We start from the raw sequence: 21074 nt of genomic DNA on the forward strand, positions 1-21074 counted from the left end.
AACATTTCTCTTAAGGGCATAACAATAATAATAATCTTTCATAACCTAAACTCCAATGGGATGGAAATATTCCCGCAAATGCAATGAATGCAAAATCTGAGGTTTAATTAAAATTCCCATGCACATTTAAGCACATTTTTGTTTCCGATGTAATGCGTTTTCATGCACAAATAAATTCATTCCAAACATTTCGATTGACCAATTATCATCGTTCGCATATTTTCGGGTTTTTTTGGGGCTGTCACGAATAATTAACGCTAAACATGCAAAAATAACCAGCCAGGCGGGCATTCGCCACAAAAACTGCATAACAGCCACAACAATTCCAATCGGCAATCAAATTTTAATTATTTTATTATTTACGGCAGGAACAAAAATTCTAAATAAAACCCTTGCGGCACAGCTACTCCGGAAGAGAGCCAGATTTAGATTTTTCCAGGGTACAATTTAAAGGAAAATTCTACACAAAAAAAGGCGGAGTTTTTTCCATTAAAAATTACCGGAAATATGCTGGTTATGGTCATTTCTTTCACACAGTGGCTTAGCAACAAAAGTCTTAATGTCTGGCAATGCCTTACGGCAATAGTCATAAAGAAAATCGATTCAAATCCCAGCTGGCAGAAAATTTCAGAAAACTTCAAGATTAAAATACAAATAAGTTGGAAAAACTATTCCCTATCTCCAAATATTATTTCCTGGTCATGATGGGATGTAAGTAGATGATTTAAGGACTCTGCAGGACTCTTTGATTCCTTGGATCTTCCTCTGTAGAACCTCCATGGACACATGAATTGCCATAGGCTATAAAATCTTTAGTTGGCAATTTTTATACTCTTAAAAAACTAATTCATTTCCCAGATTTTAATTCATTAGATGATGATATTTTTTTTTGCCTGCTTTCAGGCACTTGGAAGCCAGGGGACAAAGGGACAGCCGACTGTCTTTTGTCTCTTCCTTCAGTCGGGAGTCGAAAACACTTTTTGTTTGTAGCTGTAGGCACTTTAGCCCCCCACGCCGCCTCCCCTACCCCCCTCCCCCCGCACGCTGCACACAAAAGCTGCAGTAAAATGTCAAAATGCCAGGCAAAAAAGTTGCCCTGAAAAGTACATAAGCACTTATATACACACACCCATGTACATGGGGGTACTGTCTGCCGCTGCCTCTGCCCCTGCCCCTGCCCCTGCCTCTGCCCCTGCCTCTGCCCCTGCCTCTGTGGCTTGCAGGGCACTAAATTACTAGTAAATCCTGCGTGTGCATCCCAGCCACCATTAATTTTAGTGGCTGTCCTTGAGTGAATGTCCCTAAGTAATTGAAAACGAGTCCTGTTTTAAAGGGAACTTTAAATTTGTGTTATTTGTGCATCATTTTGATAAGAAAACTCTAGCATCAAAGATTTGTAATGGGGAACTTTTTCTTGGGTATTTAATGGGCAATGAAGATATGCAGTTGAAATGCAAGAAATAAACTGAGCAAAGGGTCCCTCCACTGTCTCTTCAACTCTGTTCCTCCCACTCACAGAGTAGCTTAGCAGTTAGAGTTGCCTGCGAGCGGATTCGCTGAAAAGAGTTACTATTTTTATACCCGATACTCAAAATGAGTATTGGGGTATATTAGATTTGTGGTAAAAGTGGATGTGTGTAACGTCCAGAAGGAATCGTTTCCGACCCCATAAAGTATATATATTCTTGATCAGCATCAATAGCCGAGTCGATTGAGCCATGTCTGTCTGTCCGTCTGTCCGTCCGTCCGTCTGTCCGTCTGTCCGTCCCCTTCAGCGCCTAATGCTCAAAGACTATAAGAGCTAGAGCAACGATGTTTTGGATCCAGACTTCTGTGATATGTCACTGCTCCAAAAATATTTCAAAACTTTGCCCCGCCCACTTCCGCCCCCACAAAGGGCGAAAATCTGTGGCATCCACAATTTCGACGATACGAGAAAACTAAAAACGCAGAATCGTAGAAGATGACTATATCTTCTAGAGTGCAAAATCTGAACCAGATCGTATAATTATTACAGCCAGAATCACGAAAACAATTTCACTCTTTCTCGCTCTGTCTCACTCTAACACACAGGTTTCATGGTCGGTTTTGCCAATTGCAAAATATGAGTTCAAGGATCTCAGAACCTATAAAAGCCAGAGCAACCAAATTTGGTATCCACACTCCTGTGATATCGGACCTTGACCGTTTCCTGTCCAAATTTCGCCACACCCCCTTCCGCCCCCGCAAAGGACGAAAATCTGAGGCAACCACAAATCTCAGAGACTATTAAGGCTAGAGTAACCAAATTTGGTGCACACACTCCTTTAAGATGTCACTATAAAACGTATATCTCAGAATTTCGCCCCCCCCCCATCCGCCCCCACAAAGGACGAAAATCTGTTGCATCCACAATATTGCAGATTTGAGAAAACTAAAAACGCAGAATCATAGATAATGACCATATCTATTAGATTGTTGAATCTGGATCAGATCAGACCATTTTTTTAGCCAAAAGGAACAAATCAATTTGCAGTGGCTACGCAGCGCCCGACGTCACGCTCAGACTGATTTTCTGTCTCTCTCGCACGCACTCTTTGTCGTGTCGTTAAATATTAGCGGCGTCTGCCGGAGGAGAGCCATACTGACTTAGTATCGGGTATAACCTTAGAGTTGCGGTGTCCGCAGCAACTCACAACGTTCCCCCTCGTTTTTTACCTAAAAAAATGCGATTAATTGGCGGTTATGTAATGGGCATTTCAATATTGTCCCAAAATGTTATTTAGCCATTTTGGTAGACTATAGTTTCACTTCTTTTCACTTTAAATATTTAACCTCAATATCCCGTTGTTAAATTTAAAAAAATGCTTACAAAAAAATGTGTGTCTAATTTTGTAACTTTTTTACCATCAGATGAGTGTAAAAAACTAATTGTAGATCTGCTTAAACTGTAAACTTAATTTATAAAATTTTTATAAAAAAATAAAATACTAATAAACCTTTAATCTTCCAAGATTTCACTCCATCACCATCTAAAATATTCTTACAATTTTCTTTATTTTCCGCTTCACATATGTATCATTTTTGTACAGAGCTCCTTGAGGTTTTCAGAAACGTTTAGGTTGTGATTTTCTCAAATTCCAAATGTAAAATAAATAGCAATAATAATAATTTTTAAAAATTCTACATCCCATAAGCCATAAAAGTCCTTGCCGAGGGCCATTTTGCACTTCACCGATGAGAGACGAGAGATCCAGTGGGGGAGATCTATTGTTAATGCTGCCCTGACCCAAGGCCCCAAGCGCCAAGCAATTTGCATGTGTAACGAGGCTGCTCATGACGATGCTGATGATGACGATGCTGATGATGATGAACTCCACGCACTTTTTGCAGGAAATGTCAGTCAGATCGTTACACTTTCATTTCGTTTTCTATGTGAATGGCGGGGGCGCTTCCCCCCTTCCATTGTGCGGCTCTGTCCATACATAAATCACATTTAAATGAACTGAAGCATACAGACATACAGGCCCTATTCCCCCTTCCGTCCTATCGTGTAGGTACTTTATGGCTTTTGTTCCGTAATCGTTTTGACCAAAAAAAAAAGCGAAAAAAAAAAAGAATTAATATGTTTCCTGATGCCTGCAATTTGGTTGCACATTGTTTGTGGAAATTTCCTTCGACTTTTTAATTTGATTTTACACATTTTTTTGTCGCGGATTTACATATAAATTTATTTTCCTGTCTGTCGCTTTCAAAATAATATAAAACAATGCGAATATTAATTTTGCTTTTCGCGTAGATTAAAGCGCTTAAACAATCGATGGATTTATCGATTTATCGATTTTTTGCATGCCATTTTTTTACTTTATTTGTTTCCGTAGCCTTTTGCATGTAGACATGATTTTAGTCCTATTTAACCCCTCGATAACTACCGATAAATATCGATACCTACCCACAAAATCAGCAGATGTGAATGCTAGATGATTTCTGCCACCAATTCCAATGAAAATGCCATCTCTAATAACTCAAGTATTCATAAAGAAAGCGTACACAAATTTCCTTAGAGACGAGCTGTTGTTCTTTTGTTTTTTTTTTCGAAATTCTGTCGAAATTTCTAACCGATTAAATCAAATGTTCCAGGCAATTAAACCCAGACGAAACGGAGACGTGGGGACTACAATTTCATTCTGATTAAATTCGGGACAGGCCTCTGCACAGCAACTCTGACCAACTTGTAAATAATTGTTCCTTTGCTCCTCTCGGATGTGTGTTATGAAATGTGAGTCCGCTCGGCGAGTCTCATGTGTCGCTGTACGCTGGCGAGCGACTTAAATGCTGGGGCCTCAACGGTCACACATGTTCCCCTCCCAGGGCCCATCGAAAGCCAGAGAAATTACGAGGTCGAGAACTGGATTTCTACCCTACTCTCTGTTCTAACAGCAGCAGCAGCTGGTAGGGGATGGTGAATGGTGGATGGTGGCTGCTGGCGGGTTGGGGGTTTTTGTGGTTTCAAATATCCCATTTTATATCCAGAGAAAATTCCAAGCGGTTGGCAATTAGTGAAGTATGTATATACATCCTTGCAAGACAGGAATTAAGGTTTGTTCTAGAAAGATTATTTCAAATGGACTTCAAAAAGTGGGAATCTGGCAATTTTAAAATAAATGCAGGAGAAAATCAACAAAAAGACGAAAACAGCAAAGTAGAGACCCATTCCTTCTACCTTTTTCCTTTTCCTTTCTGGGCCGTCACCACATCTGCTCTCTTTCGAGGGTCCATCCATTTGACAAAGCTGAACGTTCAACGTTTGCTATCTCTTTCTAGCACTTGTCTCTCTGAGAGCCCAAAGACAGTGGATGGTCCTCACCACAGCGGACGACGCGTCCCCACTGGGAAAGCAATGGAATGGAACTGCAAAAAGCTGTCTGCATTGCGTGAGAGCAGCAAAGATCCCGAGAAAAAGTCCAAGAACAGTCTGTGCCTCGCCGACATTCCTTGGGGGCCTCTGCCCATCGACAACAAATTAAAATACAGCCTCTTTTCACCATTACTACCGTGTGTTTACAATTGGTTCAATTCCGAAACGTATACATTTTCGCACAGAACTACATATATTTATGAATATTCCATTTGATTTTATTTTATACGACTTCTGTTGGCGAAGATATATTTGATATTTGTTGACTGCTGGGAGGTGGGTTTTTACGAAGAAAAAAAAACAAAAATGACTCCCCGAAAACGCTTTCAACTTGTATTTGCATTTGCATCTGGCCATGGCTGCCACGGGGGCATGGAGTCCTTCGTTTGGCTGCATAAATCAACAGATATGTATGTCGTGTGGGTTTTTTAGCAGTAAAATAAATATCAGTGCCATTAAGCGAATTAAAAAGAACCAGGTACTACTGCGCACAAATGTATCTATGAGATAGAGATTTTGCTGAAATATATATAGAATATTTTTGCGGATAACATAACCCAGACACAACTCTTTTTTTTTTTGGCCGCAAAAAGTTGTTCCAGCGAGAACACAGAAGGCAGATACTTGGATAGACAGGGATTCCAGATACAGATACGAGATACAGACAAGAGCATAATGAGCAGCATTAAAACTAATGAAAATCAACTTTGTCGGGGAGGCATTCGAAAGGGATGGATGCCCTGGGGGCGGGGAGGGGCCCCAAGAGCCGTGCAGCATAAAAATGTCGACTTCTGTGGCAAAGCGTAGACACAATAAAAATAAAAGCAAATGCCGCCCCATCATCGACCTTCCCCCCCCAAAGCGCACCCCTCCCCTGGCCCAACACCCCGAAAAAAGCAACAATAAGAAAATTGCGAGACAGACAAAGTGGAAAACGCATAAAGATGGAAGCCAGAAGGCAGAAGAAGAACGGAGTGGAAGGGCAAAGCCGACGCGTTGTATGCCCTGCCAAATGCCAGGAGAAATATTTGAATAATTCTTAAAAATAAAAAATAAATTAATATAAAAAAAACAAATTAATATAAAAAATTGATAAAAAAAAATTAATAAAATATAAATTAATAAAAAAAATATAAATTAGTTACATTAATAAATAATAAAAAAACGAAAATTAAATAAAAAGAAAAATAAATTAATAAAAAAAAATATATAATAAAAATCGTAGACTATCGTACGTTACAATATTTAAAAAAAAAAAATGTCTTTTGTTTGCAAAACCAATTTAAATCGGGATAAATATCAAACGATAAATACATCTAGAGCATATGTTAGATAAATCAAAGCAGAATACATCTTACAGATACAAAAAAAAACACCACAAAAAATCCGCAGAAACTTAAAATTTAAACCCCTGAGTAAGCCATTCTTTGGCGCCAGTTTTTGTTTAAATGGAAAAATCGTATAGTACATTTATTAACGGCTCGTTCGGGAGCTCCCTGAATGTATCTGCGTATCTGTAAATGTTACCGTATAGCACACACACATATGCACATAATTTGGTGCCCTTTCGAGCCCAAATGAATGCGAGTCTGCACTTGAATGGGAAATGCGAAATGCGAATGCGAAAAGCGAATGCCGACACGAAAATGGGCTTCTTCTCTTAGTGTTCCCGTGTTCCGTGTTCTCTCCGTTTTCCGCTTTTTCCCTTTTATTTCCGCTGGCAAATGTATCTGTATCTGTATCTGTAGCCTGCGTCTGTGCATAATGTATCTACGTCTTGCCACTCGTGTTTGTTTATGCTTCCCCACCCAAAAAAAAAAAACAATAAAAAGGAGGAGAAAAGAAAAGAAAAGTTTTTATGCCTTTGTCTGGCGGTCGTCTCGTTCGTTGCTTATGTACGAGTAAACCCTGTATATCCACTGTATCTCTGTGGCTTACCGCACAACTTTAATAATTTAATTAAATTCCACCCTGCCCCCCTCGCGAGAGCCCAGAGTCCCGCTTTGATTGTTATTTAGGCCATTTGGCATAATGAGGCAGCATAATTCTCGCATAAAATCCAATTCAAGCCCATTTTTAGTTGGCCAACTTCGCGGCTTTCTGATTGAATTACGGCCCAACACTCATACGAGTACATATACACATACAAATATGTATGCATGAAACCATGACTCAAAGATGCCCCAAGATTAGAGAAAGTATCCAAATAAGAGTTCTCACTTTTTAAACTCCTACATTTTAACGCAAAAAACAATTCTTTTACAAGAAAAAACCGCTGATTTCAGCTCCGAACAAGAAACAAAGGAAAAAGAAAACCTAGTCTATTAGAAAAATATATGTTATGTATCTTTTGGACGCTTTTCTGGTCGAGAAGTCGAGAACGTGTCGCTACGTACTATTATCCGCGAGATCCTACGGATCTGATACGGAGAAAACAGATGCAACTTTTTCATCTGCTTAATCTCGAAATTTTATTTCCATTTTATTAAAATTTTATTTGATCTTTTATTGCAGTTTATATTAATTTTTTAATTTTATTGCTATTTTATATCATATTTTTGTATTTATTTTTTTCTTTATTGTATTTTTGATTCTAAAATAATATGACTGGTACAAATTATGTTGTTTCATATAACTGTTAGAGCAACTTATACAACAATCACAGGAAAAATTACAAAGGTTAAAAAAAAAACAACATTGTCTCAAGGTCGAAAAATTTGGAGGGGGATATTATTTGGTTCAATTATCAATCCAGGTTTCTATTGCTTTTCATTTCAGTCCAATTTTATTCCATTTTATTTTATATTTTATTCCATTTTATTTTATATTTTATTCCATTTTATTTTATATTTTATTCCATTTTATTTTATATTTTATTCCATTTTATTTTATATTTTATTCCATTTTATTTTATATTTTATTCCATTGGATTTTCTATTTTATTTTTTATTCCAATTCGTTTTTTTATTCTATTTCATTAAATATTTTATTTAATTTTATTTTATTCCATTTGGTCTAAATTTTCTTTAATTTAATTTTAATCATTTTTATTTCATTTTGTATTCTCTTTTTTTCTGTTTAATAATATTCCATATCTATAATCTTTTACATTTATCAATTATTATTTTTTCTATTTTTATTATATTGTATTTTATAATTTATTTCATTTAATCGTCAATCTGTAGACTCTTCAGACTATGATCTACCGATTCCACATCCATTTGCATAACCTTTAACCCCAGAAATAATGAGATATTCCACTCCATACATTCAAAATGACATGCGGGATTCCAGCTGTAACCCAAAGCCCATCTACCACCTGCCGTTCGGATGGGTGCCGCCTCCACACTCGCCCCACTCGCAGCAGCTCCCCTCTGGAAAGCAGTTTACATCCCACAGTCGGAATCAGAATCAGAATCCGAATCCGAGTCAAGAGTCAGTGTCACGCCCTGTTATTAAAGCTACTCATCAATTTGAAGTGCCCCATCCATGTGCTTGACTCCTCGTTCAGCCGCAGCTTAAGGGATCTATCCGATACGTGTATATGGAATATACTTTTATATACTTTTTATTTGTGTGTGTGTGTGTGTGGTTTTGGCTCTCGGCAAACAATAAATGTCAGAAGCACATTCATGGCTGTGCGCTGATTGTAACACATTTCGCAGTGGGAGATACATTTGTAACTGGCAGATACAGGACACAAAAGAGTCTATGTCTATCTATCATCTGAAGGGGAGAACCAATGTGCAGCGCACATTTTTGTTGTGGGAAAATTATCCTGTGGATGCATTCAAATCCATTTGTATCTTTGTTCCATGAGAATTTATTCTTTTCGTCAATAAACCCCTGGAAATTTGTATATTAAAAATAAATAATACCTCTGTAAAATACCCCTTCGAGCGCATTTGAAAGTCGTGGATTCGCTGCACAAATGTCCCATAAACGAACAGATGCACCAGGGGTATCCAAAACCAACAGATCCATGATCCATGAGCTTCATTTCCGTGCACTTTCCTCCGAAAACGGCACGACATCTCTGCCTATCTGTTGTTGTTTTTCAGCCGGATTTGCACTTGACACGTACCGCAAATAAAACAAAATAAAACAAAAGAAAATGGCATAAATGCCTCCGTCCCTCCAATCCTCCACATTCCCCCCTCCGTTCATGCCATTTTGCTCCGGTGCCGTGCTTATCAATAATACGAATTCGACAGAGCCATAAATAGGTCTGACTCAAGAAATGCATTATCGCGCGGGTGCCGAGAGGTCAGAATAATTGGAGAATATGTGCGACATTGACGGGGGCTAGTGGGTCGAACGGTGTACAGTGTACAGTGTACAGTGCGTTTCATGGCCATACAGAGGAAACCAAAAGCAAAAGCAAAAGCTGATGGAAATGAGCCGCAGATTTAATGAAAAGTCGAAAAGAAAACCCATGAAGAAAGTGAAGCAAAAAAAAGCCCATATTTGTTTCAAAAGTATCTGTATCTTTGCTCTTAGCTGCAGATTTATCTGTATCTGTATGTTTTCTTCGTTTCATCTCTTTATGTATCTGTATCTGTGTCTCTATCTCTATCTGGATAGATGCAACTCCTTGGTGCATGGATTCGTATCTCGAAATGTATCTGCATTTTCTTTTTTTTTGTACCTATAAATGTATCTGTATCTCTGCCTATTCAATTGTTCACAGCTGTAGATGTATCTCTATTTTAATCGTTATTCGTAGATAAATTTGTATCTGTATCTTTATGTTAGTCATCTGTATCTTTCCTTGTAGCTCTATCTTCTCTCTCTATCTCTCTAGCTTTATCTTCATTCATATCTCTAAATGTATCTGTATCTTTTATATGTATCTCAAAACTGTTGCTCTAAAGCGCACTGTTTTTTTCTACTCATGTATTTGTTGCGCTTCCGTTTGTGGCTTTGAGGGCGACGATAATGTCAGACAAGGAAAAACAGAGAGAGAGGGGGCGGGGGAGAGGGAGTCCCTTTTCATTCCGATTGTATCTGTTGCACATATGTACGTTCGCCCGTACCGATACAGATACAGATACAGATACATTCTGCATGATTTATAAGTTTCTTTTTGTAGCCCACACAAAACAGATAATGCCAAGACATTGACCTTTTTTCCGCTTTGAAATACCAAAAACAAACACACAAAAACTTGTCGCAATTTTTTCCCTTTCTCTCTCTCTCTCTCTCTCCCGGTTCTCGTTCTCTTGTGTTCTTTGTTGTCAGATTAGCCGGCCAGTGGCCAAGTGGATAAACCAGTTTTCGTTTCCTCGTTTTGGGCTCTGCTTCTTGGCTCGACTTTGGCTAATTAGCTAAGAGCTGCTGCTGCTGCTGCTGTTGCTGCTGTTGCTTTCGGCCCGGCTAAGAGGCCCTGCCCTGCTTCGAGTTTTGTAATGTTTGACCTACGAGTAAAAGGCATCTTTTTTTGGCCAACAAACAAATTAGTTAAAGTGACTTTTGAAATGGCCAAAAGATATAGTTATAAGGCAGATAAAAATATGTATATCTTTTGCTTAAAAACTAGCCAATAAATGTTTCTTTTAGGCCATTACTTGATGATGAAAAAATTGTGAAAAAAAACCCTTGAAATGATAAAATAAAATACACTTTTTTGGGGGTTCTTTGCTTACTCAATGCTTGTTTTCTAAAAAAGTAATTTCTTTTATTTATATTCCACGTATTTCACCATAAAAATGGATGATTCCATTCGGTTTCCCCGACATTTCCATGACTCACTTCTCGCTTGAGTTCTGAGAGTTTAACAAAGAGTTTGCTTTGTTGTACGTATAAAAGATACATGTATGTATGTACAGTAATATATGTTGTTAATAGAGACCGGTTGTTAGGGAGGGGGAGGGGCGGACCTTGACACCTGCCCGTAAGCAGCGGAATCAACAAGCGAATAAAACACATAGAAACGAAGGCAATCTCCAGCTTCGTTTGAATCTCTCTTTCTTGCAGGCTTTCCATAGCCGAAAGGGGGTAAAACAATTACCAAAACAGGATACTAAAACCGTCAAGAGAGCCGAACCACCCTCCTCCCGCCACCCCCCCAAGGAGTGTGTAATTATTTTTCCTACGCTTTATTTGTGGGGTGAAAATGTTCACTTTATTTTCCGCCTGATTGGGCATTTGTTTCAATGTTATTTTGTCGTCTTTATACGTCTTCCATTACGGTTAATCTTCTAGTATAATGGCTTAAATTTAGTCGTTGATTGTGGGTCAAGAGCGGAATGAATTTCATGATTATTATTATTAATTTGTGAAATCTGAAGCTCAAGGTTACATTTTTAAACTTCAATATTACAGTTTTTATCGGAACTTTATTTCCAAGATTTTTTGAAACCTACCAGCAACACATTTCTAGCTAGAATTTCACATTTTACAATCTCCCACAATATAAAAAAATTACCCTATTTTAGAAAACGTAATATTTGATATTCTCTTGCACTTACCATTTACGATGATGATGAAAATGATCGACACGAATGCAATGTTGAAAGCACATTTTGAGGACATTATATGTGGCGACTGGGATCCAATGTGGTTGCAGGGGGAATCAACAGATTCTCTGTTTGTTGTTGGCGGTTAGATTGGGATTTTCACGTAACTTTTGTGGCAGTATGGCTCTATTTTTTGGGGGCAGGCACCTTTGTGGGGGCTCTGGGGCTGGCTGGCTGGCTTAGTGGGGGAATTTCAGCAGCCCTGCCATTAACCAGTTTTAGCACTCACACATATACACGCATGGATCGGGCACCAAGTATTTTATTCTTTTTTTTTTATTTAAAAACAAATAAAAACCGAAAACAAAAATTAAACACTTTTTAGCTTATTTTCTTAATTTTTTTGAATTAAAATGTCTTTATATTTGTTGCTGTTAAGAAAAGGAAAACACAGAGGGGGGGGATAGTTATCGCTTTAGTGGAAAAACATGAAACAAATAAACAAACACAAAATCAAAACCACACAAAGAAACAGCTTGTATTGGACTCTCACTCGCACTTATGCTAAAGGGCCAATTATGACGCACTGCGCAGCTGCAGATCGCAGGGAGAGATAGAGAGATCCAAAACCACCGAGAGAGCACACAGCGGAAACGTAACAACAGAGAGGGAGAGCAAAAACAAAGCGAGCATAAAAAGAGGGAGAGTAAACACAGCGAGAGCGTGATATCAAGAGAGTAAAAGAGAGTACAGGCAGCTGGAGCGCAAACGCAAAAAGTGCATTAAGTGTAATTATTGTTGCTGGTATTTTTTTTAGGAAAAAAAAACAAAACAAACTGAGTTCAAAACCAAACACAAAGCCAAACAAAGTAAATGTACAACATTCGCTTTTATTCGCTTATTCTTTCGATTTATGGCACAAGTTTTTGTCATAAAATTACTAAAACATTTTCTGCTAATTAAACTTTGTTGTTCTCTCTTCCCCTCTCCACCACACACACACACACACAAACACTCTGCTTTGTTGTGGCTGTGTTCTTCCTCTTCTCTTTCACGCTACCAGTTCTTCTTCTTCTCCGACTCTTTCTCCTCTTCTTCTTCTTTACGCTGCCGCCTGTGCCTCCGCTGTTGTTGCTACTGCTGCTGCTGCTGCAGAGCGGGCATTAAATGCGTTGAAATGCAGCCATTTTGTCTTTGGCAATTGGCACTCACAAGGGGACTCATACGCCGCACTCCCGATTCCCTATGCCGTTTCCTGTTCTGCAGCGCACTTGTTAGTGGTAATCACTCGATTATATATACATCATATGTGTATCATATCTGGCTAATTATTCAGCTCCAATATTTATTTATTTCATTAACATACGGGCACCCACTCGCACTCACACACGCGCGCGTGTTCCGACTCCCGCGGCTTTTCTTATTCCGAAAGAAAACGCGCGACGGCTCCCGTCCGAACGAACACGTCGATGGGTTGTTGGGTGTTTTGTTTTCAACTTATTTTTCTTCTTTGCACTCTGATTTCTTTTATTTTGTTGTAAGCTTCACATTCTGACGACGACGCTTAAACGGCACCAGCGATGTCACAAGCGCGCGAAACGAACCTGCCTCGACGAGCAATCAAACTGTAAAACACGCTCTTCCACGCAGTTGCTTATTCTCTTTCGAGGCACAAGAAACAAGCCGAGAGCCACAGTGACAAGCAGAGAGAGCAATGGAGAGAACACGCGCTAACAGCTGTTAAAATAACAAGCCTGCCTCGACCAGCAGTCAAATCAGTGTGACCCTTAGTAATATACCAAAATACCGTCTTATTTTTAAAATATACCGTAAATATACTGACGAATTATTAAAGCTCCATCTTACATATTCCTCAATTTTGATATTCCATGGAATATTACTAGCTAGATAGAACTCTCAGCCATGCCCACATAATTTTACCCGATTAATAGATGAATTTTCTAGTTGACTAGCTTGTTTCAAATACTGGCTTTTATTGGCTTTGTCTAAAAAAAGGTTTTAGCGAAAAGGTCAAACAAAACAACGTAACAGAGTAATAGTTCATATTGCTCAATTTTGATATTCCGTTGAATAATTCTGGCAAACTAGGATGTTTAGCTCTACCCACATAGTTTTCTTCCATTGATGAATAAATTTTCTACAAGACTAACTACTTTTAAGTACTCCCATTTGTTGTATTTTGACTAAAACAAGATTTAAACAAAAAAGTGTATCAAAAAAACAGTGGCAACAGTGGTATATTAATTTCTTACATGTTGCTGGTATTTGCAGACTGTTGCTTGTCAACCGATGTAGGGAAATTGGAATACCCTAGTTTTCCAAACTGTTTTTCAAACGTAATTAATGAAGAAATTTCCTCAAATTGATATTTTTTAGACGTATTCATGCATATGATTAGTTTCCTGTATATACATATATCCCGATTCCGATACTCATTCTTGGTCTCCATAAGAAGACAATTAACTGCAAAATTTAGTTATGATAGCTTTAAAACAGAGACTGACTAGTTTCTCCATATAGTGGAGCCAGATGACCAACATATCCTCAGTTTTACAATATCCATTTCCCAGGGTTTGCAATTGTGGGACATGCTGCTCGTTTTCTCGGCATATGAGTCTGGCCCATACAAATATAATGTTGCCAACGGTACGTAAACATGTTTCTGCAGCAACATGTTTTGAAATGCATTTTTTGAAACGATAACGTTTTTTTTATAAGATATCGGTTTGACAAACATTTTTGACGATTTTCATTGGTCAAATGTCAAATTCATATTTAAAGTAAATTACAATAGCTATCGGCTATTACAATGGCTGACCATAAATGGTACCATCCAAGACCAATTTTTGTCGAAACACATTTTGAATCTGCTCCCGGTGGATTCATCTTTTCAATGATTGGAAAATGCAGTTCCAATCAGGACCATATGTATGTCGATCAAAGTACAGTAATTAGAGTACATAATTATTAAATTATGGAATGGGATTAATTGTTGCTACCGATTCATACCGGTTGAAAAAGAGCGAAAAAGAGTGCCTTAATAGGTGAAAAGAGCAAAGAGAGCAAAAGAAACAAGCCGAGAGAGCATAAAAAAAAGAAATACTCGTTAACAGCTGTTAAAATAACAGTGGCTGGAATCAATGACCGAGTGACAACATACCAAAGCGGAAAAATACTAGTGACCTCTGTTGCTGGTATGGCTTAAAATTAGCAAAGGTTTAAATAGTAAAATATCACTTGTATTTATGTACATATATATACATATAATATATTCACTTAAATATATTTGTGGTTAAACTCTAAGTATCAATTATTTGAATGACTGATAAACCACCTGTTGAGGTTTTCGCTTAGTATTTTTCGATAATGCGTCAACAATTACATAAAAGACTAGCTGTACGAATCGAAGGTATTTCAGTTTTTCATTCGATAATTTTTAAGTCTTATTAATCTCCCATATGATCCAAAATTCATCAACTTGGCGAACTCCCCCTTGCAGTGGTGGTGTTTACCTTTTGTGAACCTTTTTTTTATACATTTTTAGTATTTTTGTACATTTGAAGACGCGTTAGGGAGTCTGCTAACACACCGGTGTAGAAATCGTGTAGAAGTCCCATGTAGAGCAATGTCGCAGGGCTCAAAAATTTCAATTTATCGACAATATAAATGAAAACACTGAAACCAAATAATTTGATATTTTTGGGGTGCCTTTAAATTTGTTTTATCGGGTTTATCCATTTTTGTCATTAAGTTTTTGTGTTGCTTTGAAATTGTGGAAGCCCTGGCCATGGTATTTATAGTATTTATCGATAGAGCAACAGCTGAGATCGCCTTTGAATTCAATAACAAGTGCATTTTCAATGAATTAGGTATTTGAAACCAGGAAATTCAGCCTTAAATGCGCAATTATTGACTGCCTTAACTAAGCCCTCGAGTTCGGAACTATTTGGAAAAGAGTAGGTTCCAGCATAACAACCTAAAACTGCACGCCGAACCTGCTTCGACTAAAAACACACAAGCCTCTGTTAGCATTGGTAAGGGCTTTCAACAAATTGCGCTGAGCAAAGCGAAAACTAAAACCAAACTAATTACAGGTTCAATAGGGGGGCCCCAAGGCGAAGCGCTAATGCGACATCAACATCAACGCGTGGCTGGAGCTAATAGTGATTGCCCTAAACCCTTTCCAGCGGGATGTATGGATTCCTCAAAAATGCACTGACTGGCTAGTCCGAGAAGATATTGAGTACGCCTTTTATTTTCAATCCTTGTATTTAAAAACATACGTAATGGTGGATATTTTCCGCAGAATAGAACACAAAGCAAGAAGCGAAACGAAGGAAACAAATGGCGCACTCACGGAAAACAAAACGAGAAAACGCTGAACGCGAGAAATCTTGTAGCACCGATGGAGCACCAAATGAAGAGGAAGTCAACTGTTCAAGATAAAATCGAGGATTGCTGGAAAGTCGTAATGGATTATCTCAACGTAGACCACCTTTGCCTCGCTTCCTCGAACGTGTATATCGGAGAGATGTTCAAGAGATACAATCGGTGCAAACATATTGAGGAATCTGCGAAAACATGAAATTTTCTACTTTCGACCGGGATAACGACACTGATGTTTGAAATATTTAGTGTCCCTTCCTTATATTTGTATACCTTGCATTCGCGATTATCGACAGCGGGAACTTGTGGAACAAATTTTTTGTTTGTGTATCTTTATATACTGGCATATATATATCAAAGATATATTGGAACAAAGGGTATACAAACTTCCATACGCAGGTTTTTTGAATTTTCGCTCACAAATCGTACTTACGTGTATCATTTATTCCAATAGATTGCATTTAAATCCTTTTTGCTCATTCATTTTCAAACAATTTCTATTTGGCGCTTAAGTTTGGTGGGACTTTTTTGGGATTTCCTCTGATGGGATTTTTCCTCGCCAGAATTTCCCTTTTCCCTAGTCATACTCACTTACTTACGTCTTATGTCGCTGGCAACATTGAGCAACATTTTGCATACCCTAGGGAAATAGATATTTTAGAACTTTTACTACGTACGTAAAAGGATATTATATAATTGAAGAATTGTTTGTCATCTAATGCACCAATAAAGGCCAAAACTAGGCAGTCTACGTTTTAAAGGTATTTCAACGTTATTTTGATCTTACAGAAACCAAGAATGGGTATTGGGATCGAGATATACATACATACATTGTATTTACAAGACCCTAATCATATGCATGAATATGTCTAAAACATATCAATTTAAGATAATTTCTTTATGAATTACGTTTTAAAACAGTTTCTTCATATTATATTAACCAAACAGGGTGTACCTATACCTAAACTCCGGTTGACGTGATATTACCGCTATGTTACCGCTGTTTTTTGTTGACCTTTTTTGTTTAAACCTTGCTGTAGTCAAAATACAATAAATGGGAGTACTTAAAAGTAATTCATCCTTTAGAAAATTTCTTCATCAATGGAATAAAATTATGTGGGCAGTGCTAAAGATATCAGTTAGCGAGAATTATTCAACGGAATATCAAAATTGAACAATTATTCTGACGTTTTCTTCGTTTGACCTTTTCGACCGTTTTTTAGACAAAATCCAATAAAAGCCAGTATTTGAAATAAGATAGTCAAGTAGAAAATTCATCTATTAATCGGATAAAATTATGTTGGCATAGCTAAGTGTTCTATATAGCTAGTAATCTTCGACGGAATATCAAAATTGAGCAATATGTATAATAGAACTTGAGTTCGTCAGTATATTTACGGTATATTCTATATTTTGGTATATTTCCGAGGGTCACACGGTGTATTTTAACGATAAGTCCGCGGACACACTGGTTTGTGCTGTGCTTTTCTGTCTCGTTCCGTCGTTCCGCGTCTGTCCGCGTCTCCAGTCGTTCCTGCGAGTGCGTGTGTGTGTGTGTGTGTGAATGTGCCTGTTCCCGTGCGTAGGTGTTGGTCGCGTGTCGTTGCCGTTGCCGTTGCCGCTGCCGCTGCTGCCGCCCGTTGCCTCTTTACATGTAAAGCAGATTGTGCAAAGGTAAAGCCAAAACCAAAAGCAAACAGCAAACGGTAGCAACAAAAGTGAATACAAACATAAATAAAACAACAACAAATACAAGTTGTGAAATAGTTTTAGCCGCGGCGGCTGTCGCTGTCGGTGGCAAATGGCAGAGACGATAAAAAAAATAATTCTTAACATAAAACAGGTTTACTGTGCTACCAGCAGAGTGCGAGTGGGAAAGAGAGAGGGAGATGGAGTGTGTTTGTGTGCAAATGTTTGGCTGCAAGGTCCCCACTGTGCTGCACAGTGGGCAAACCCTAATGTGCCCCACTGTAGGCTAGAACTTGTTTGGAGACCGAAATCAATGTGAAGAACCGTTTGCCCGCAAGAGCCGTTAGTTTTTCGTTGCCCCCGGCCCCCCCCTGCCAGCCCCTTGCCGATCAAATTCCAGGCAGCGCCATTCCCCCCTCAACCCCACCCCCACACACACGAGTCTAAATCAGCTGGCTCTGCAGTCGGCGCAGCTCGGGGCAGAGGCAGAGGCAGCGACCGAGGCAGCCCCAGCTGCGGCATCGGGCACCTAGCAACAGTGCGACGACCAGGAGCGGACTCGAAGCCGTCTTCAGCCTTATGGGGCACGCGCATGGTGAAACGGGAAATCGGCAATAGTTCCAAATGGTAGCGGCACTTTTTTTTTTGTCTATGTTGGGCGCCCACCACACAGCTCCAGTCCAGCCCTGCCTATCGCTGCCGCTGCCCCCGTCAGCTGTGCGATCACTGCGCAGGCGCCACACACAAACACTGACGCACGCACCCGCATACAGCAGTAGCAGCAGCAGCAGCAGCAGCCACAGCCACAGCCACAGGCAGAGTCTCGTTACTGCCTGACTTTGGCCTGCAAAAATTGCATTGCTGGCATCCCGCTCGCACTCATTTACTTTGGCAGTAATGCTGCCGGAAAACGGTTCTCGGTTCTCGGCTGTCGGTTCTCGATGCTTCGGCGTTCTTAGGAGTCCCCGTAGTCCCGTAGTCGGCAGTCGGCTTTACATAAGTTGACATCCACAAAACGCACAAAACGCTCTGACTGTGGGGGCTCTGGGGCTTCAGTGACCGGCTGCAGGTCCTTTGCTCAAGTTCTGGCCGCGCTTTCATTTCCACATTTCGAAATCAGCTGCTGCCCGTGTGTGACGTCTGGGGGGCCGCCTTTTTGCACCACTCGTACTCGTTCAGTTTTTTTCCCCACGGGATTTTCCTCCTATTTTCCTGTGTGTTTGCGATTAGTAGACGTAGTTTTTTTGGGAAACCGGCTCTCTCAAAAGGCTTGCCTTAACCATCATCATTATCATCGTCAGCCGCGTCGACAGTTGCTGTTTTTTCAGCTGTTCGCTTCGACTCGAAAAAAGTTGTTCAACTTCTTTTTTTTTTACTAATTTAATTTGTCTTTTTTTTCTATTATTTATCCCAACTATTTGCCGTTTGCGTGGGTCACTTTCAAAAGCGTTTTTTTCGTTCCTTTTGTGGTTCCATCATAAGACCAAAAACTTGATTTATAATCGGTACGTGCGGCCAGCAGTAAATCAATAAAACAATATAAACCCAACCAAATCAATTAATTTATATACAAACCGAATGCAGTCAAAGTGTTGATCGAATATCGAATAAGACAAAAGTATTAAATAAAATCAAGAGAGAACCAACCGGCCACCAACATGTAAGGCAAGGCAGGCAGCTCAGCAAAGTTAGCTTTTGCCCCCGCTCCCCTCCAAAGATGGCCGCCAGGATGTGCAGCAGTAGCAGCAGCAGCAGCAGCAGTGTTTCCATCGTCATCATCTAGCTGCAACAGCGTCCAGTGCAGCACCAGCAGCAGTTGCAGCATCCATGCAACATACCCACATATACACAGAAATACATATTTCGAACGCACACTCTCGCATAGTCCACTCTTAAAGGTGAGTAGTACTTAAAGTTTTAAGTTTTAAATACTCTGCAGTCGTAAAAATTGGGTGAACGAAGAGTCCCTCGGTTTAAAGGCCAAGCAGAAGCGGCAGAGATTTTTCAGGATTTTTTTATGGGATCTCCTAGTGAAAGTCAAGTAAAGGTGGCAATTTTTAACGATAAATAAATGTTTAAGAAGTCTTTCATTAAAAAAAAATCTATGGAAATTAATAGGTACAATACAGTGTAAAATTATGGTTTAATATCCAAAGATTTCTAAGGAAGATGGGGCTCTATAGTATATAATAATAATCCAAAATGAAAATCAAAATGAAATACATTTAAAGTTGCATTCAGGAGAAGTCTTATTCAAATAACCAAAAGGATTCCCTTAAAAATTGAAAAATTTTTAAACAATTTAGAGGATGATTAGAAAATATGAATACGGTTTGAATATGTCCAAATATTATGTGGTATAGACCTGCCGCATACCCTCACGAATATATGGAATGAATTTGGAAACCTTCGTCCATCAGAAGCCCCTGAGATGTGTCCAATCAAGAGAATCGCATGATGAATGACCTCAGCACACACTCCCCATCAATCTTCGCACACACACAATTGTCTGCCTCCCCCGAAGCAGCCCCCGTTTGATATTTGGCTTGGGATATTCTTTGATATTTGGCGACTCTCGTCTTGGGGCTTTTTTTGTTGTTTGTTTGTCCCTTTCGCTTGCGTGCTTAGAGCATCTCAAAGTCTAACATTTCTTTTTCGGTTTGGCAGCACACGAAATATCTTGGTGGCAAGCGCGAATTTTTACGACTCTTTTCGCTGGGAGTAAGACTCGAAATTGGAATCGGATTCGGACTCGGACATGGAGCTGTAGCTGGGACTGGAGGCTGGGACCTGGTCAGAAGAGAGTTCAACCCAAGTGGAGGGCAGCAGCAGCAGCACCACCAGTGGGGCTGAGTTTTTATTTTATTTGGTCGCGAGCCCATTGAAAAAAAGCTCGTCAAACCAGTCGCCGCCGCCGTTGTTTTTGCTCTTGCTTTTCCTAGGCCTGGCCTGGGCAAACTGGCCCCCGTTGATGACTTTTTACATAGCCGTTGGCCCGAAGAGCGAGAGGGAGACGAGCGCTACGCTACGCTACGCTGGATGGCTGGGCCAAAAGATACCAAGAGATACGAGATACTCGGCACAAGAGCGGACCCAGGCCCAGGCGGACACCCGACTCTCAGTCCGACTCTACTAACAGACAAAACACACGTATCTAAACTTGTTTGAAACGTGTTACATTTTAAGAACGTTCGCCGCAAGCGGCAAGTGGCAATAATCCTTTCAAACTTGACAGCGTTGCCATGATGTTCGGCAACATGGGGGCAAAGGGCCTCAGTCGCAGTCGCAGTCGCAGTCGCCGTCGCACTCCCCTAGTGGGAGTGGCACATTGACTGAGTTTTTTTTTTTAGTGCCACACATGGGCACATATGTATTTGTACATGCATGCATTCAAGTATCTATGTATCCGGGGGATCGCTATATGCTATATGCTGGCTGTCATTCGTTTTGGTTTTTCAGACATTTTGATTGCCGGTTTTGGGCTGCTTTTGTTGCCATCATTTTTTTTTTTTGTACCCCCCCTTCCCCCCTACCCTCTGTTGGGCCTTCGCCGTCGCCATTTTCCTCTACACACAAACAAATACAAGAGTCCTTTTACCCAAATCCCACACAAAATAAAACAA

The 21074-nt window shown here is 39.6% G+C and overlaps 2 protein-coding genes and 1 long non-coding RNA gene across 7 annotated transcripts in view; 2 read left to right on the plus strand and 1 right to left on the minus strand.

Annotated features, from left to right (window-relative positions):
• LOC6593486 (disintegrin and metalloproteinase domain-containing protein 10) overlaps nt 1-12968 on the minus strand; it is a 119351-nt gene extending 106383 nt beyond the window's left edge. For 2 of the 3 annotated variants that reach the window (XR_003408585.1, XM_026987368.1), the window contains exons 1-2: nt 12568-12968; nt 11368-11682 (exon numbers count right to left, since the gene is read on the minus strand). Coding sequence is in view for 2 of the 3 variants with exons in the window: in XM_026987368.1 (XP_026843169.1) it covers nt 11368-11431 (64 nt within the window). In the remaining variant the exon portion in view is untranslated. The remainder of the gene's footprint in view (nt 1-11367; nt 11683-12567) is intronic. The other variant, XM_026987369.1, reaches the window with a different exon arrangement.
• A 2288-nt stretch (nt 12969-15256) lies between these two features.
• Nucleotides 15257-16154, plus strand: LOC113565496. Of its 2 annotated transcripts, none has more exons than XR_003408623.1 (3): nt 15257-15410; nt 15471-15619; nt 15688-16154. It is a non-coding gene; the product is annotated as an uncharacterized LOC113565496 (long non-coding RNA). The 2 variants fall into 2 exon arrangements; XR_003408622.1 differs by having other exon boundaries at nt 15259-15410; nt 15683-16154.
• Nucleotides 16155-17309: 1155 nt separating this feature from the next.
• LOC6593833 overlaps nt 17310-21074 on the plus strand; it is a 50270-nt gene continuing 46505 nt past the window's right edge. The window contains exons 1-2 of one of the 2 annotated variants that reach the window (XM_026987985.1): nt 17310-17436; nt 18899-19349. The gene's annotated coding sequence lies outside the window, so the exon portion shown is untranslated. The remainder of the gene's footprint in view (nt 17437-18898; nt 19350-21074) is intronic. The other variant, XM_026987986.1, reaches the window with a different exon arrangement.

Source organism: Drosophila persimilis, unplaced genomic scaffold (genome assembly GCF_003286085.1).
Source record: "Drosophila persimilis strain 14011-0111.01,24,50 unplaced genomic scaffold, DperRS2 tig00000124-arrow-pilon, whole genome shotgun sequence".
Lineage (NCBI taxonomy): Eukaryota > Metazoa > Arthropoda > Insecta > Diptera > Drosophilidae > Drosophila > Drosophila persimilis.